This window comes from Aptenodytes forsteri, unplaced genomic scaffold (assembly GCF_000699145.1).
Source record: "Aptenodytes forsteri isolate BGI_AS27 unplaced genomic scaffold, ASM69914v1 Scaffold195, whole genome shotgun sequence".
NCBI lineage: Eukaryota > Metazoa > Chordata > Aves > Sphenisciformes > Spheniscidae > Aptenodytes > Aptenodytes forsteri.
The window spans coordinates 1,356,848-1,376,472 of NW_008795317.1; the positions used below are offsets into that span (position 1 = coordinate 1,356,848).

At 39.6% G+C, this 19,625-nt stretch overlaps 1 protein-coding gene across 4 annotated transcripts in view; it reads right to left on the reverse strand.

Annotated features, from left to right (window-relative positions):
- The window catches only part of RPS6KC1 (ribosomal protein S6 kinase C1), an 87,132-nt gene that overhangs the window by 20,648 nt on the left and 46,859 nt on the right, over positions 1–19,625 (reverse strand). For all 4 annotated transcript variants that reach the window (XM_009279583.2, XM_009279582.2, XM_009279585.2 and 1 more), the window contains 2 exons: positions 9,787–9,834; positions 8,059–8,191 (listed from right to left, as the gene is read on the reverse strand). In XM_009279583.2, coding sequence (XP_009277858.1) covers positions 8,059–8,191; positions 9,787–9,834 — 181 coding nt within the window. The remainder of the gene's footprint in view (positions 1–8,058; positions 8,192–9,786; positions 9,835–19,625) is intronic.

Genomic DNA, 19,625 nt, shown 5'->3' on the forward strand with positions numbered 1-19,625 from the left:
TTGCACGTGCCAAAGAATTTGGCTTAAAGCTAGAAAGCCACCTTTGATAACTTATGGAAAAATGCAAAGTCAACACATTTCAATTTAAAAGATTGTACAGAAATTCTGGAAAATGCAGGAGTTCTAACAAAATCTTTGTTGAAGAAAAAAATAAGTATCCAGCCCACTGGGCATCTGCAAAGTTCTGATTGGGTTTTTTTCTCTCTTTCTTTTTTTTTTTTTTTTTTTTACTTATTTGGAGAAAATAGTTTTATATTTTTTCAAAATAATGTCCTTAATAGTTATTTTTAAACACTCTCCATATCAGGCAAAATTCCTTTAAAAAGTACAGAAAAAGAAGAAAGTATTTTTCATTGCCTAGGAACAGGTTTTCTACACTCCCAGGTATTTCAAAAATAACTTATCAAAGGCAGAAAAACCTTGATACTTTAAAAATGAATTTGAATAATAGAATGTGGAGTTTTCTTGCCCTCCATCCTGCTGGCTAAGACAAGACTTGTTTTTGAAGGGGAAAAAAAAAAAATATCTTGCTGGTTGTGGTGAAACTAAGTATATTAAAATATTAAGAGGGAATTCTAACAGCTTGAGTCCAATGGTAAAAATGACAATTTAGATCTGTTAATCCGCATGGTTTCTGCCATAAGCTACAAACGGACTTAGTAGGTCAGAATGACCCTTGCCACCTTCTAGCAGACGATGAGAAAGGATGTCAGGTAAACGAATAGGAGCAAACAGAAGCAATGCCTGTAGAGAAGGGAAGAAGAACTACTGCAGACCACTGTATTGCATAAGCACTTAAATACTTACCCAAAGATGCATTCAAAATACCTACAAGCGTGCCATGCCACAGTAGCAAGACATGGCTCATCAGTCACTCCCAGCAGAGCAGCAGCCCTCAGCCCAGCGAAGCAGGCTGCCCCCCTGGGCGGCAACTGCCTCTGAGCTTGCCTGGATGCAAGTGACCTGCCGCCCTGTATCGGTGAGACCAAGGGCCCTGGTCCTGCCAGAAGTGCCCGACGAGCAGGACCTTGCCTCCGTGAGAAGCAGTGAGTCCATGCAGACTCTTAAGATGAAGCCACTTGCCTTAAATACGACGCGTTACACAGCTGTTCAGCAGGGCAAAGGCAGAGGAAGGGCGTTGCCGTGCTTTCTGAGCCCTGCAGCTTGCATAGGACTTCAGAATTACTGGTTTTAAACTGATTTGGTAAAGATAGAATTTGTTCATCCCATAATCGCCAATAATTTTTTTCTAATATTACATTTTTACATTTATTCACGCTTTTGTTGTGGAATGGCTGGGAGAGAAAACAACAGAAAAGAGAATGAGAAAGAGCGAGAACATACATACTTTTATATATGTGTGAAAGACTTTCTCCTCTCTTCCACACTTTCATCCATGACAAAAGAAGCAACACAAAAGTTTAATTTTACCCCAAGATTCTGATGGAACAATATTTTTATAACAATTAATTTTCTTTAAAATTTCAATTAAATTACTTTAAGTAAACAGTGCTTGCAAAATAACTGCCCAGTTTATTAACTAGGCATGGAATTATTCAGGGTCGTTTCATACCAAACAATAAAATCTCATTTGACAACCACACCCCTGCTGCATTTAATAAAACACAAAGTCTCCCCATCCCACCTGCATTATATTAATTAGTACAAGCAAATGCTAAATATTTCCGTCTTCATATTACTAGTGTTTATTATTTGTGCTTCACAAATTTCTTATGAAAAGACAAATCTCAGGTTTCAAAGGGTGTTCACAGAACATGACCCACGAAGACCCACAGTACATTTTTGCAGCTTTGGACAGTGCCTGGCACAACAGCACCTCAGCCTCCAGGCACAGCTTTAAATGCAAATATTAGCACCATCAGTCCTTCCCCAAATGCAAGTAGTAAGGAAATGTCTTTCTAATGGAGGCCTGGGTTGAGCTTTGACCCAGGGATGCAGAAAGCTCAAAACCTTATTTCTGCGATCTATTGTGACTTTTTTTCCTGTGTCATTACTGGACACTAGGTGTGCTTTTACGTGTGACATCTGAACGGCTCTCACTGACCTAAATGTTTCGTACCCCTGTATTAAGGTAGGAAGGGGCTGGGCTGCCCAGCAGTATGAGAAGTGCAAGAATTATCCTCACACAACTTAGCTTTTCACCTACAGACAGGTCAAGCTGCTCTCAGGACAACTCATGTCTTCTGCTCCCTCCACCACACTTCATGCAAGATTTCATGCAGCCTCCACTAGATTTTGGCCTCTACTTGAAGTCTTAGTGTAGCTTAAGAAAGAAGGAGACCCAAGAAGGATTAAGGAAGGAAAACAGATGTGTTGAGATCAATCCTTCAAAACCCCACAGAAAAATCACTGGAAGAATCAAGAGGTTCAGGTTATGTTTTTAAAAATGTTCAATTTCAAGTGCTTTCAGCAAACCTAAAATTTGCAAAAGACAAATACAGCCTCTTTATCCTTACAGTACTCAGGAATTCACTACTGTCCACCTGTGAAAACAGACAGAACCGCAACAATGACTCATTCTTTATTTGTAAATGTATTATCTTACCTTTTTAAAGAAGAAGTTGCTCACTAATAATCACTTGGACTTAGAAATCACAGTGGAAATGACTTACTGCAACTCCAATTTAGAGTTAAATGCAAGTAAATTAAAAAAAAAAATTATGTCCAAATATGTTTACATACAAATATTTCAAGACTGGCCTCCTGGTCAAGTGGAAATACGTAAATAAATGCTATTCAATAATTGTGTTCTATAGTGAACAACAACAATTTTATTCCTTTCTGAAAATGTCCAATCCAGGGTCAAACAAGAGTGATATTTGTATCTGGGTATATAATTATGCCTTTATGAATGACATACTAATAATCTTTCCCCCTCTCCCCGTGTGTTGTGTAAGACCAAGAAAACCCATTAGCAAGCCATGCTAATATAGCATCAGGAATCTATAAAAACTAAAATTACAGAAATCAATCCAAACAAGTAAGCTTCAGTCATTGTCAAATAGTCTCACATACTAAATAACTATAAAAGCTGCCGTTTTAAGCTAAAGTTTATTAGTGTTTAATACAATTTCAGAAGCACAGTATTACCATAACTAATAAAGATTATTTTCTTCTACCATGCACATGAAAATCACCAAGCTCTACATTATTCTGCAGTTATTCAACATAAAATTACTTATTAGAATTGCCTTACTTAACCACATTTCCAGCACTCTGGAGGTTATACCTCTGCTTCGAGAGGCACAATCTAAAAAGTTAGTGTCCAAAATAATCAACGGGAAATTTCAGCATACAGTGATCAAGTGATGAAACTGGCTAGAAATCTTGTTAGTTCCACAATATTTTTATATTCTTTCAAACATTTCTGCAGTTTTTTGTTATTAATAGCACTTGATGTGGGAACATCAAAGAGAAGAAGATACAGAGACTGTATAGTACGTATCATAGGATAAAACGAAACCTAACAGATCAGCAAATTTAGTCTCCTAAACACGTTTTTGTTCTAGCTGACAAGAAAAATTCATGACCTGTTGGATTTTTCCTCACCCGGTGCTCAGACACTTAACATTTCAGCTTCACATTCTGAAAGACTGGCTGACTAAAGAGACATATTCCAAAATAAATCAATGGCTTTTGCTAGTTTGGCCCATGAGTTTACTCTGAAGGACGATACACTCCAATTCCTGCAGAACTGGAATGCAGCTAAGAATGCAGTAATCACTGTATTTAGGAAATCCCAAACAAAGTCAAAGTGAAGAATCCAGGCTTCCAAATAATTGTGATCGGATAGGGAAGGAAAACAGAGTACTGAAAGACATCTGCTTGAATTGTTCTCCAAAACCAGGCCCAAGTCTCTACATCACTGCATAAGAATTTGTTTATGGCCAGGAGTACCAATCATAAGTCATGCACCTTGTGCGAATTAATATTCTTCCTTGCTGGAAAAAGAACAACCTTATGGTTTTCTTAGAATCACTGTCCTCCTTTTCAATAAAGACATGTCTACTGGTAAACTTGATCATGTTAATATACAATGATTACATACAATTATGCTTGTACAGTTTCTAGGCCAAAAGGGAACCAGACACGTAGGCACTACCATGATACAACAACGTTTCACAGCATTCCAACGGCAGCCACAGTGGGGTTGCAGCGTACACATGAATCTACAGCTAATCTCCAACCTAATCTCTAACATGACAGTAGTTACAAGCACCAGAGTCTTATATACATGGCCGTTTCCACTGCTGCTGGTGAATCTCTGCTACAAAGTTTGCTAGTTTAGGCAAAGCTCCCACTTCCCGATGTACTTTGAGCAAAAGCTATTATTTCAAAGCAGCCTCCTGAAAAAGTCACTTGCCAAGGACCATATCACCTTTCCCACATTTTCCAATCGCTGTCGAATCTTTACAGCTAGTACTATCTCCCTTCCCAACAACAAATCCTCAGCTTTGCAAGCCAGAATGCTACCGCCTTGTTGTCTATCAATTCCTGCATGCAGCATGCCTCTTCAGCATGAAGTTTCTTGAGTGCTCTCCAGATTGAGAGGAACTCCAGCTTGTTTATGCTTAAAGAGATTTGACAGCTTCTAACAGCCACTTAAACTTTGATGTCCCATGGAAGCCCCCCAGCCTATTTTTGAAGCATCTGTTTCTAAAATTTCTGGAGTTCGTACTGCCAAGAAGAAGCGAGGCCTTATTAACATCAGATTGGCTCTCTACCACACTAGAATTTGCCAAGTCCTTTCCAACAAAGCTACAAGATAACTTTATGGACTTTCATGCTCCTGAGACACCCCTGAAGCCTCAAACTGTGGCCATGAGAAAAGCCTGTAAGAGAACCCAAGACCTCACTCACCCATTCTGAGCATGCAATGGCATCATGATTTAAAAACAAAACAAAAAAAAGGTCTTCATCTTGAGCAAGACTCTGGGGTCAAGCTTTCAGAATTCCATACAAAACCCAGTAGTGCTGCACTTAATACAGCTAAAATTTACTACAAACAGGAAATAGCAGGCTGCTTAGCAAATACATAATGTCTGTACGTAACATTAAAACTTCCTCTGAATTTGCTGTAATTCAAGCCATTGCCCACTTAAATTAATATTTTACTCTTGAACTTTCCAATGGTGCAGCTAACATACCTAACATAATAAATCACCACAAAGTAACATACTTATGAATTTGACTGGCAGTATCTTCTTTCCTATTGGAACAGAACTACTTGCAGTATGAATGTTAAGAGCATTCATGAAATTATGGAATAAAAATTCAGAGACTATCACTTAAAAAGCATTGTCCTAGAAATTTCTATCCTTTCCCAAAATAAACTACAAGTACCTTCTCTATTTATATTTGGTCTGATGGATGAAATTTTAAGACAGCTTTATCTATAGGCATTCCAAAGCTTGAAAATGAAGCCTTTCTCCTGAATCATTTTCCAGCAACAGTCTCCCGGGACAGGGTGATGTGCAGAGGCCATGCAGTTCTAGATGGCAACAAAAAATTATTGCCCCAGTTAGGTATTTGGGATCAGGCCCTACACCTGCAATATGCTTTTTTGTATGCATTCTCAGGCAATTTACTCATGACTTTGTACCCCAGCTATCCCTCTTCAGAACAGAATATATCAGTCATTTTCCTCTCCCTTTGCCTGTTCTGAGCCCAGTCAGTAAGTACATGAAAGCAGGCGACTATCCTTAAAGAAATTAATCTTGTTAATTCCCTGAAAATCAGGGAAAAGTCCTTATAGCACATCATAATTTTTGAATGGTTTGCGAACAAGGATAGAGGTGAATCCATTTCCAAACTACCTGCTGCTTTATCAGAAAATAAGGGAAAACCCTATGCAGTTTATAACTTATAACCACAAGTGTCCAAGTCAAGTGAACCCACGTACCATATATTACCAACAACAGCCCTCACCGACGTCGAAATCCCTTCTGGTCCCCACAGCTCTCCCCTTCCTCCCCAGCACAGCCTGCCAGTCCTCCATCCTCTCTGCAATGCTCCCCAGTTCTTCCCACGCTCCCTACGCCCTGTTTCCCTTCAGGGCTCTCCCTGTAGAAAGCACTCATCTCGTCTGCACCTCCTCTCCCAACTCCACCTCAAAATAACCCATCTGCCCCCCATGTGTCCTACTTGCACGTGTTAGACCCACGGCTGGGAGAAAGGCAACATAAGCTGCGGCTGCCTTTGAGTATGTGTTTGCTGCCTGGCCAGCCAAAATGAGGGTGCTTGACAGACACCACCTTCACTGTTGGCAGATCAAACAAATGGTGTGGGGTGTTGCACAAGGCTGTGTGTTGCACAAACCTGATTTAGAAGGCGCTTAGTAAATTAATAATCCTTCCCCCATAGAACTCAAAACATGTTACAGCTCATGTTGGTAAAAGCAAGACATCCAGGCCAAGCACATTTCACTGGACTTGTGACTATGTCAAAGATGACCAGGAGAGACTCATTCCTTTTTAAGGACAGCACCCCATCCATCCCAAATGTTAAGCTGAGGTTTCTGTTCTTAAATGAAAGAGCTCTGATCATGCAATGTCTCCATTTTTCTCACTGTTGTCACAATAAAATTATCACTTCCAAGAGATCATCTTTGTCAACTGGTCACATTAAACCTTCCTTAGAATGTTTGTTCTCTCCATCTGATCACTACTCCCCCAAATTCCACTACTTCTTCACCCAGTTTTCTACCTATCTTGAGAAGGAACATTCTTCCTGAAGAGAAGAGCAGAATTGTAGGTCTTCAGAAATTGCAGAAATATTAGGAACAGGTTTTTTAAGTGATTGTCTCATCCTGTCTCTAATCCTTTGATTATGATAGTCTTAAGGGCAGTTGGTATCTGACAAGGTTGGGTTTTGGGTTTTTTTTTGTTTTGGGGAGGCGTCTAAATATTATTTCTCCAAACAAAACGTACTAACTTATGTGGATATTACAGTTCAGGTGTGAGCCTCCATTCAGCTGAATTACACACACCTCAGGAAAAGCAGCATTGGACAAAGCAGCACTGTAAACCCTCGAGATCACCATCAGGCAGTACTGTAATGTGAGGCCTTTCTTCATGCATCACTGCTTATGGCAAAATTAAGTCACACATAGCAGAAACAGTCATTCAAGTTGTATAGTTAAGTTTAACTGGCCTCATGTGACATATTGCTCATGAAAAAGACAAAATCTAAGTCATTAGGGAAAAAAGAAATAATATTCAATGTAATAAAATTATCTTCTCTATCAGTTAGCTTAGCTCCTTCACATCATCCATTCTGACTGCATTATTAACATTTCCTAAAAAGAGAACTATTAGCAATCCCAAAATTTATATTCTGCACTCATTCTAAACAAATAAGGGTAATTACATTTAGGGAATATTTAAATCCAGGTGTTAGACCAAAAAAATCAAAATGTAATTATTTTGTGCCACCTGTTCCCTGTACATTTAACAGGAATTTTATAAATAGTTTGAAGGCACAACTCTGTGGTTCTGCTTTGAACTCCTGTGTGATGCCACTAGCTATTTTCTTAAAAATCCAGATCAGAATAACTATGCAATATTAACCAACAGGCAAATGTTCATGTTTTTTTGCAGAGACTTACTAAATTCTTGTGTGAATACTTGTCATTTTAACTGTAAGATGCTAAAAAGATTTCCTTGCCAAAGTTTATAAAAGTAGCCAAAGACTTTATCTCTGAGAGATGACTGTAAATACTACAGATAGTTGTTGCAGTCAAAGCACTCGCTCTCCTGTAGAAAATAAACAGTTGGAAGCTTTCAATATTGCTAGAATTCAAGTAACCCATCAGGATTTGAGGCCATTTGAAACAGGAATCAGATCCACCGCGGAATGAGTGGGGAAAAAGGGGGAGGGACAGAGGATGGGAGTGGGGTGTCTTACATGACATCTCTTAGGCACACTAAAAATATTTTAATTAGATGTACAAGAGATTAATTTGACAATGAAAGGTACCATTGATTAAAACTTAAACCTTTGACTCTTTTCAGCAATATACTTAAACGAGAGACAAACCTTCTGCATGCTGTAACACGAGAAAGACAGACTCCTCGGAGATGATGTACTTGTGCAGACACACCATGTTGGGCACACAGCGGGGGATGATGGTCGTTCTGCTCCTGCTGTACTCACTACTTTTCCTTAGACCCTGACAGAGAACAAAAAGGTCAGTTGTACCCTCAGTTGCCTTTGGAGCCTGCTGTGCTCTGTGTTTATCAACCAAACTAATCTATCCGAGTTACTCTGGGCTTCAGAGAAACCACTCATCTGCTGCTCTATGCCCCTCGGTCCCCCGAGGCTGTGCTGATGGCATCTGGCGCATTTCCAGAGAACAGAAGATGGCACAAAGCTGCCATTAAAATCAATTACATGGGTCAATGTTTTTATTAGAATCTCTCTCAAACTAAGTCATCAGGATGACACTCAGTTATTTCCCTGTGACCTTTTTTTAAAATTTTATTTTTGTGTGTGACCAAAAGACACTATTAAAAAAATTCAATTCAAGTTCTAAAGACAAAAGAATGCCTTAGCCTTACAGGTAATCCTCGCATTTCCATTGTACTTTACTAAAGACGACCACCACCACAACAAAAAGGAAAGGAAAGGATTAGTCTCCTTGAGAGGTAATGATTTTTGGGAAGTAGCACAGAGATGAAGTTGCCAGAAGTGAAAAAATTGATGTGGGAGGGAGAAAGGGAGAGGAGAGAGAAAGAGAAAAAAAAATTATGTCAATAGTGTGACCTATTACAATATTGATAAACATAAGCAGTTAAATGGGAAATTCAATGTTACCCTATCTGGCAGTAGATAAAGTGAGGTTCTAATATACAATATTCACAACTAATCCTTTCTGAGGAACAAACAGGTTTTCTGTACCCTGCCCATACTTAAGACAAACAATTTCAAAGGCCAGATGCACAAAGTTAAGGCAGGGTTGTAAGCCAGACCTGAAGCGAAGTTACAAATTGTTAACAATTAATTAGAGCTCCATGTTTGGGGCACAGTTTTTCAGCCCCTTCTCCCGTCAGCAGGGGAATTCACGTCAAGGGGAGCCTGAAATAATGGCCACAATAGCAATATTCATACTAAACTAATTCTCAGCATCACAGATGCTCCGAGCATATTGGGATCCTGATCTGAGCACTTCTGAAACACAAGAGTAATGTGAAAAATTTTATTCTGACCAATTAACTATTCGTTAATTCAATCGTTTAGTAACATTAAACTCAGTTTTCACAGCGTATTGATGAAAAACATAGGAAAGCAATTTTGAATAAGACCAGTCGTCCATTTCATCCAGAATCCGCTTCGGCCAATATCATATTCTTCAGCTAAGGGAAGACCAAGCACAAAGTGTTGTGCATGTACTTGGGCTAAGGAGAAATTTCCCCTTCAGCAGCAGCCCGCGCATGTCCTGAGCCACAAGGGCTTTACAGATGTTTTAAGCAGCACACTGAAACTGTGGTTCTTTACCGAAGCCTGCTAAAGTGTTGGCCTCAGTAACCAGCGGCAACTCAAGTTGACTAAACCAGCACATCTGAGCACTAGAGACATTACAGAGAAAGGAACAGAAAGCAACCGAATACCAACAAAAAGAATTCCAGTGCGCTTAATAGGGATATATGTATTAACATATCCATATATCGCAGAGATAACTCTATACATTAGATGTAAATTGATCTTTGTGTGGTGGTGTAATTTAGGAGGCCAAACTGTTTAGAGGAGTAATAAGACTTTACTCACCTTCAGTATAAAAGTCTGCTGTGTTCTAGTGTCCATTACAAGCAAAACCTAAGCAAAAAGTATTCAGAGAAATATTTAAGATTCACATGAGTCAGTTAACAAAACACAGCTCTTAACTCCAATGTTGAATATTCTTACAAAGGAAGTGATATAAGTAATGATTAAAAAAAAATTAAAGCCCTGCAGCATACATTTGATAACCAGGTTTTTTTTAGGAAAGAAATATGATTGAGGATATAGATCTCTAGAGAACTACCAGAATGTCACCTGCCAAGATGCCCTAACTTAAAGAATGAATCCTAACTTGGTAACAGAAATAACCAGCACTTTATAATTACAGCAATAATCTAGCAGAACCCAATTTATAGAAATGCAATGGTAGCAACACAATGAAGCACAAAAAGTAACCTTCACATAGCATTACCTTCCCATGTCACTTCACTTAAATCCTCACTGTACCTACCTTTCTAGTGCAACACTTTTCCCCATCAGGCTTCCTATACATCAAATGTGTTGCCTACCAGTAGGTTACCAGAGGGTTTTTTTGTGGTGGTTTTTTGCAGGATGGCTATATACCTGCTTTCCAGGAAGCTAAACTAAAAGCTGGCCACACACATGCCCAGGCCACAAGAAAATGTTTTATCAACTGTATAGTCACTGCTGTCTCATTCCTCCACTGCCATTTTTGTTTTGCAGCACTCATAAGCCACAAGGAAGCCTCTTTGTGCTACTGTAAACTAGTATTAAGGTAACAACAACAACAAAAAAGGATTTATTTAGGGAGAAAAGAGTGGATGGGTTCGCTGCAGAGATGAGAACACCTACAGCTGCAGAGAGCATCTCTGTTAGGACTGCATCACCTCTACTGAAAGCACTTTAAACACAGCACAGCAATGAGAGAAGTACTAAATAACGACCACCCTCTTAGCAAGCTCCATTTATTTATGTGTTGAAAACAAAACAAACAAAAATATATATGTGTATATATACTTGGCAAACTGCATCTTTAGGGAGCTGGAACCCTCCGCATCTCCGTCTTCAAATCACCCTGCTCTGGAATTAATTGTTTTCAAACCCCAAGAACACAGACGTACTTGAAAAGCACCAGCTGCAAGACAGCCACAACGAGCAGCACAAGCACAAGCCCAACCCTCCTCTAGGAACAAGAACAAGGGTGTGCACTCACTGTTTATTTACAATAGACATTGTAAACTTCCAGTAGAAATATTCACATACAGTTACACCAAAATATTTAGGCTGCAAAATGCCAGCACTGGGGTTACCAAACTTTGAGTTCAATAGACAAGATGCTGCAACTCCAAGTCAATAGACAAGATGCAGTGAAGACCAAGTCAGCTCGCATCAAATAAGACCTGTCGCAGAGGAATGGCGTGTCAGGAGTAACATGGTGTTGGATTCATCAGGTGACAGGAGAAGGACAACACAGCGCACAGTCTCCCTTATCTCCCTGCTGTGTGGGGCAGCGATGCAGTCATACCCTGCTATCTCTGAAGGGGTGAAGTCTACCAGGTTGAAGGGAACTGCAGAAACAGCCGTCCCGTGCAGTGCCCACAGCGAGGTGAGGTGGAGACGTGCAAAAGGCCCAGCATGCTGACTTTCCCCACGCCAAGGGAACTGCAGAAACAGCCGTCCCGCGCAGTGCCCACAGCAAGGTGAGGTGGAGACGTGCAAAAGGCCCAGGCGGCTGGGCCAGGAGGGGAGGTCTAGGGCAGGGTTGTGCTGGCTTCCCCCACGCAGCAGCTGCAGCAAAGCAACCTTTTCTCTTTGGGATGGCCGCATTCAAAACACTGCCCTCCATCTCTCCCCATCGCACACCTGAGCGTCTCAAGCAAGAGGAGGAGAATTGGAGTCTTTTCTAATCATTTCTCTCTCATCAAATTTCACCAAAAGTAGTAAAATGACAGACACCTCTCCATCTCAAAGACCTCCTCTTTTACTAGGGTTGCACCCAATTTTAAAAGCTGCTCTATATCTTCTGGCCAGAAAGATATCAATAGAAGTTGGTGTTACTGACATTTTTTGACAAAGGAATGACACAGAGTTTCCATGTCAAGGGCAGGATAAGGAAAGACAAGTGTCCCCAGGCCACTGAGTTTGCTGAACAACTTTTCAGGCTTCTTACCTGGGACTTCCAGAAACAGCGGAAACCAGCTGAATAAATAACTGTAAAACTGGGGGTTTTTAATCCTTGCTTAATCAAAAGGTGTAAAATTAAAATTAAAAAAACAAACAAACAATAAAGAAAACCAAAAGAGAAAAATAAAAGCCACTTTACAAGAGGTGCCAAAAGAAGATAAAAATGTTTGGAAACAACTATGTGTTTACAGTCACTTTCCTTCTTCTTCTCCCAAGTTTGTTTGTAACTAGACACTGTTCACATTGAGGCAATAAATACAAGAACATATGTGATTTTTTTTTTAAATGTGCCCTTTGACTGTCAATATCTCCTAAACAGGTGTTGGCTAAATGATTATAAATTGGCCTCTGGATACACCTCTTCAACTGAGCCGTACAGGACTGGCGATAATATAATTAGACCTAAAAACATCAGGCTGGTGAATGCTTTCCATCTGTTTGGCAATAATGTTTAGTTAACAATAGTCTTTAAAAGAAGCACCTTCAACTTCAGTTCTTAAAGTTATTTATAGGGCCATTCTTAACACACCAGCACTCTTGCTAACAAGAGCTTTAGCCACTTGGAAATTATTAGCCATACAGCTGTATATGAAAAGGAATGGCAGCATTTAACATCTGTATCTCTCCAGATTTACAAGCATCAACCTCATTTAAAGTCATTTCTTAATGAACAGTTCCGTGGTCTGTATTAATATTATAGTTGCATGCACAAAGATCATAAGGAGCCAAACATTTTTTTAATACCAACAGTAGGCCAATCAGTAATGAAGCTGTCAGCATAAAGGACAGAATAATAGCTTCTTTAACCCTCAAACAGGATTTGTTCATTTGTAGAGTAGAAGACACCAATTTAAAAACTGCTCATGGGTTTGCTCACCTTTATAAAGACAAAAATCTAATTTGGTACTAATTTGATACAATTGTCTTTCCAATAAAAGGCTCCTAAAGCCATCTTTTATTCCATGATAAAACAACTGCTATAACTAAAACTGTCATGAAATAATTGCCTTTGATAGCATACCTTATTGCACAAATACAATTAATGTATTCCTCCCTTTCATTTTTCACACTTGCTTATCAGCACTGTATTAGCATATGGTGTAACAGAACAGATTACTAAGCCCTCACCCTATAAGACGACATATAGAATGACTACCACTAACGCGAATAAAGCAGACAACGGGTCCCTTTAGGGCTAGCTTCATCTGTTGTTATATTACAACATGAAAATGAAAGTAGCAGCTACAGTTTTATAACTGTAATAACAACAAATAATATTTGTGTGCCTTTGAGGTTAACTAGATGGACTAACCAGTCTTTCTAACCAGCTTCTTTCTTCTTCCTTCCCATCAGGCATCATACCTTCCCCCAGTGATGAACATCTACAGCTCCAGTTCATTTCATGGAAAATTATTTCTTTGCTGATTCAATACTGAGCTTTCTGCAAGACTGTTTGCCTCAAAAGGGACTCCAAGAAGCCCAGGAAGAGCCATAAAAGTAACTTTAGAAATTCACCTAGTGATGCTCCATTTGGCCCTGGCAGACTGTGGGCTTTACACGGGCCCACCAAACCAAAAACCTGCTCCAAGGAGAGGCAGCCTGCATGCATATTACAAAAAAGTGGTTTAACCAGATTCACCCAAATAATTAAAGGACTACATGAATGAGTAGATCACTATCAGAAAACTGACATTTCAGGAAGGGATAAGACCAGGAAAGAGACGGTCACAAGTATATTTGCTTGACTTTTTATCACGCATCCAGAGCAAGGTGAACAGCTCTTGGATGCATTACCAGGCTGCTGCAGAAGTGCGTTAACAGTAAGCCTGCCATTGACCCAAATGCCAACTTACTCGCCTCACCTCATGCTTTACAGACAATTTCTAGACAGTAGTGCTATCCCAACAAGTCTTTCCTGTTTGCATTCCTTCACATTTCTCTCCCATTGCAAAAGGGAGTGCTTCAGTAATTCTTTTCCTAAGATTTCTTTTTAAAATGCAAAGTGAGAAGTGTCCACCCTAATGGCACGATGGGACAAAACAGGATTCCACATAGCATTCCCTATGGCATAACTCTGTTCTTCTCCAGAGCAGATCACACAGAGGTGCTCGCATTAGACTAGGCTGGTCCTAGCTTGCATAAGCTGATGGAACCTGTTTCACTGATGATGACTACTGTGTAACTTGTAATATTTAATACCTCCTAACAATGAGCTGTCAGCTGTAACATTCAGCATCCTATCTCAGAGGGGAGGGAGAAGAATGCACAGCGGGGCATTCCTGGGCACTGAGCAACTAGACTGTGACACAAAAGGAGACAAGGCAAAATCCTGTTTGTAATACCAATGTACGAACAGAGTCAAGGTCTACATATCACGCTGGCTTTTACGGCACTGTTGCTTACTCGTTCTTTCCCTATTCTTCTGCGTTGATGACAACCTCAACGTGGCCAAAAACACTGACAAGCAAATAGCAATTGCCACAAATAAATATATAATGTAAATAAGTGTCTTCAGCAGCACAGACATCCCTATTTTGTACAAGCACCTGAGCTCTCAGGCACATCCCAAAAAACAAGTGAACACAGCAGCGCTGCATGGCAGCAGCTCAGTAAAGTGGCAGATAGCAATACCCCTCCATGATGTCAAATAGAAAGAAAAAAAAAAAAAATCACAAGTAGAAAATTCTAAGTCGGGGTTAATTCTGATGCTGACAGCAGCTACTCAAAAAAAATTAGCTTCTTAGATTTGATTTACAGTATATCCAACAGCTTAGTGGAAAATAAATTCAATTCAGTATAGTAGGTACAATTAATTGGAGAAAAATAAAATAAAACCTGCCTGGTAAATAACCATAGTCTAGCTTTAAGAAAACAGTTAATTTTAGGATCCTTTAAATGCACAGAAATTAGCAAATGTTCCAGTATGCTAATTTTTTTTAATTAAAAGATATTTCTGCAGTAAAAGCTCTTTCATATGCACTACTGATTCTTCATCAAACGTTAAGTTTCCAACTTAACACCAGTATAGCCGGTGGCAGCCTGAAGGTTTACCATCTGCTGCCACCCAAAGTCACGGTGGCCACCTTCAGAACATATGCATCAAAGCCCTGAAATAAGAGACTGAAGGAATACTGCAGAAGTCAGCATAAGGGGAATCACAAACCCAGAGGCAGGCAACAGGCAAGTCACCAGGAAAAAAGAACATGGTGAACCATTAGTCACCCTACCGAGTACCCAACCAAGGTCACGGGGGACAACACTGGAAGAACTAAGGACTGCTCTAAATGCACTGCTCTCCTGCGGGTGGCTTTAACATAAATGCAGTCCTCTATCACACTGCAGACATTTGCTTCCCCAGTCCCCCTTTCTTTTCTGTTTTTTTTTTCCCCTCCCTTCCCCCCACCCAGCATCTAATACTGATTTTTTTCCAGTCTCCACAGTTTCAGGACGTGGCACAGAACATACCTGTGCTTTTTATTTACTTGAGCAGGTTTTAACACTGATCAAAATAAACACCTCAAAACACGTTTGCTTACAAAAATGTGGCTTTAAGTTCACTAACACGGGTTGAAAAATAGCTTGTGCCTGATCAAAGAAAACGGAATAGGATCTCTTACTGCAGTTCCAGATACCAGAAAGGTTTTGAAGACACACCAGAGCTAAGGGATTACTTTAAAACCAGCTCCATTTTGTTACTAAATTGCCATTCTACACTGGAAACACATCACGTAATAACATCACCAGTGGGCCATCTATTAATTCTGGTCCTTATCTCCTAAACAAATGCACTCTCATCATAGGATAGATTCTCTAGCAAAAGTCCTACAAACTCAAAGATGTATCAGATGATCACCTAAGATTTTTCTCCGTGCATTTACCTCACCAGTTGGACAATCCCGTTACAAGTAGTAACAGACAACCAGGAACGAGACAAGTTGGTCACCTGATCCTAGCAGGAGTACTTGGAGCTGCAAGAAAACCTTAGCAGGGGCTGGCACACTCAGGGCACAGTTGCGGTGATGAGGCAGAAGCAGGCAGGCATGCAATTCCCCCCACTCTCCTCAGCTGTGCCGGCTGTCAAGGCTACCAGGATTAAAAGATTTACTTAACACAGATTTATTCTTGTCACTTTTCAGATTACACCACCCGGACTCTCGCTCGTCTCCCTCTGTCGTTATAAAAAGAGATTACATTTGGCTAATATGTATGAAAAATGCGATTATTGCTTATCCTTGTACCTGTGCAACATGAATTATCTTCAGTTTGCAATTATTCCTCCTTTCAAACCATTATTCTAAGGAACTTACAGCTCATATATTCTATGACTTGCAATAATAGTGTACTTAAAAGACAAACAGTGCAGCTTTAAATAATGCAAATGCTAAGACAGCAGCATATATTCAAATTCGAATTTTTAAATACTTTTAGTTGGTTGGTAACAGAGAGGAAAGTCCACTTTCTTCAAGCAAACTAAAAACTGGCCAATAAATGACAAATGCTGAAATATTAACCTAGAAAATATATCTGACAGGTCTTACTAGAGAATACAGTTTACAATATGACATAGCACTCAGCATCACAGAGTAATTGCCTGGCACCACTTATATACTAAGCAACTTAGTAATAGTTAGGAAGACAAACTGAAGTAATTTTGGTTTAAAAGAAAATATCTCTATAAATTATTTCTTTCTGGAGGACAGAAGATACATATAGTTCAGCCTGCACTGGAACATTCAATAATTTAATTTCTATTTTATAAAGGGAAGGGCAAAATCTGCATTACTTTAGCCAATCTTAGGACTGTTTTATGTCAGATGAGACAAAACATTCACTAAAGTCAGAAGAAATTTCAGTGAGACAAACAAGAAACAAGCTAGAGAGAGACTAAGGGTTATAACAACAAAACACTCAGAAATGTTCAGACTGGTATAAATGGAAAGACTTCAGGAAAACAAGTGGCAGGTGTTTGAGAGCAGGGAAGAAGGGACAGGACTCTTTCTAGCTGGGAGAGAGATTGTGTTTTGAAGTTGAGCAAGCTTTGTTACTTGGGGCTTGAAAACTGACTGTAGCTTAGGAATAATCCCGCAGCAGTAGGGAAAGGAAGGTAGTGAGCCAAGAAATCAGTTTTGACGACGACTCTGTAGTTGATTTGATTTTGTAGGACTTGGCAAGTCACTTAAGAAACTAGAGGGTTATCAAAACGTAAAACAAGCTCTTAAAAGTTTCTTTATTTGTATTAATAGTTACTATTATTACTCAGTTTCAGATTTTTAACCATTATTGCCGCTGCTATTTTCCATTATGCCATGTTTGGATGAGGAAAACTTGCTAGTTGGTTGAATTCATTATAACATGTTTTCAGCCAGATTCTCTTTCTAAGCATCGTAATGAAACAAGATGAATGTCTGTACTCGATTGTGCTGTTTATTACAGCTCCCTTTTCCCCACACCTCTTACGTACACACAGCCACTCGTTCAAATCTACAAGATGATCTAAAGATGCTTGGCAGTGGACACCTGAGAGCCAGGTGAGAGAAAACATCTGCTATGGTCAACTCAATTTCACAACTGCAACAGTCTTTAACCTCACCTCAAAATCAAATGTCGAATAGTTAAGTTTCCAACAAACACTTACAGGACATAGTTACCTATGTCTTGTTATTCATGCACAGCACACACACTGCCATAAAAAGAGCCCATTTCTCCTATCCTCTGATTAAATTCCATTAAAACTAACCATAACCTGTTTAAAGTCAACTATGGGTCTGCAGATTATGCATGCGAACTCTACATATATTCTATACACTCCTGCTTTTTGGCACTTACACTCATCAAGTAGACAAGTAGGAATCACACCTTCTAAATAATTAATAATACTGATTTGGTTCTTCTGCATATTTCTAAGGTCAATTCATCAAAATGTACTACCATCAGAGCTATGACTTTTCATGATAGCACGACAGCCACAAAAAATAACCTACTCTCAAGATTAACAGAATTGCTTCCAGTTCTTCAGAAAGAAGTTACCTACTTCTAGAATCCTCTTCAGAAACTCCCAGAATAATTTTAGCAAGGCCCTGATGAGAGTATTTTATTTTATAAGGTTTCAGATTGTATAATGAAGCTTAACAAACAGCGTATTGAACAACAAGCTCAAATGTACAGACATCTGCGGAAGACCTGATCACAGTCACACCAGTGCCAATACAGACAATGTGGCTTGATGGGGGACCAGGGGAGGGGACAGAAAAGACATAAAAGACAGTCATTGGTTACAGAGGCATAGTTATTACTTAATGCACTCTGCTTTCAAGATGAATCTTTAAATTGAATGAATCTAAATAACAGAGGGTTCTAAAGAATAAGAAATTGGGTTTGAAACAGCATTGTGAAGGTATCCAGCAGCACCATAACAAAGTCGTTTCTTTAGGGGCCAGTTGTAGCTTCAAAGGAAAGATTTGCCTAGGGCAGAAACTCAGCACAGAATCTGCAACCTTGATTTTTTAATTAGGCAAATTTTGAAAGCAAAAATCTTTGCTATTCCAAAAAGAAGTTTTCTACTTTAAGGTACATGAACTGATAAAATAATTGATCATTCTTGGTTGGTGATAACAGTAGCTAAAATATTTAGATATTAGCCTGTTTTCAATGTGGTACCTCTGCTAACAATAACAAGAGCTTTGCTGCCCATCAGCAGCACCTCAGAGCCCACAACATTTGCAGGACAAAAGCCACCTTTGTAATTAGATTAAACCTCTATTTTCAGAAGCCTACTCAGAGGTAGACTCTTCCCATAAAAACACATAAAATACCTGCAAAAGGTTAACTACCTTTGACACCATGAAGTAAGCAAACACAACAGCAGCAGAATTCAAGAAACCTAGTTTCCTCAAGCAAAGCGTAGGTCCTCTTGGGTCTGTTAGAATAGTTGGATTTATACCACAGCCTTTGCATGAGAGCAGAAGAATGGGAGGCAAGGCACAGATACAGTCATTCTTCTATGAATGTTCGCAATATTGTAAGGAGTTTAATAACACTAAGATCTCTAACTCTCTCAGATTCAGCAGAAAAGGTCAATGCAGCAAAAATTATTCAGGCAACAAGGAAGGTGGAAAGGCAGACAGAGAGGGAAAGATGGCACATTGGGAATAAACTAGGCTAAAATTAAATGTTTAATCATTCTGCCTAGCCTAAAATAGTTTGAAAAACCCAGAGTTTCAGGTAGCAACAAGCATTTTGTCTGTGAAAATGAAGCCAATTCAAAACACTTCAAGAGGCTTCAAAAGAACAAAGACTGACATTACTCTAAGGGAAGGCACTGAACCTGTCAGCATTTGATGGAGTGCAGGTTAACAGCTGGTTTTCTTGAGGCAGCACTGTAGCAGACAGACACCACTCTGGGCTTCAAGCAGCAGTGGGAGAAGTCTGCAAACCAACCACCGCCATTTTTGTCAGTGTGTTTAAGCCAGTCTTGCACAGGATTAGGCAAGACAGCAGTAAAAATGCCAGTGGCTCATTACTGTCCACACACCCATTTTCTGCTGAAACCGAAGCAGTTACCTCAGGGTTAGAATAGGATAAGAGTATTTTCAGGCAAAACTCTGCATGATGCTGAATCAGTTACAGACTTGTGCCCAAAAGCATGGCATTTTCAACGCTGGCCCTGAAAATCAGAATCCATT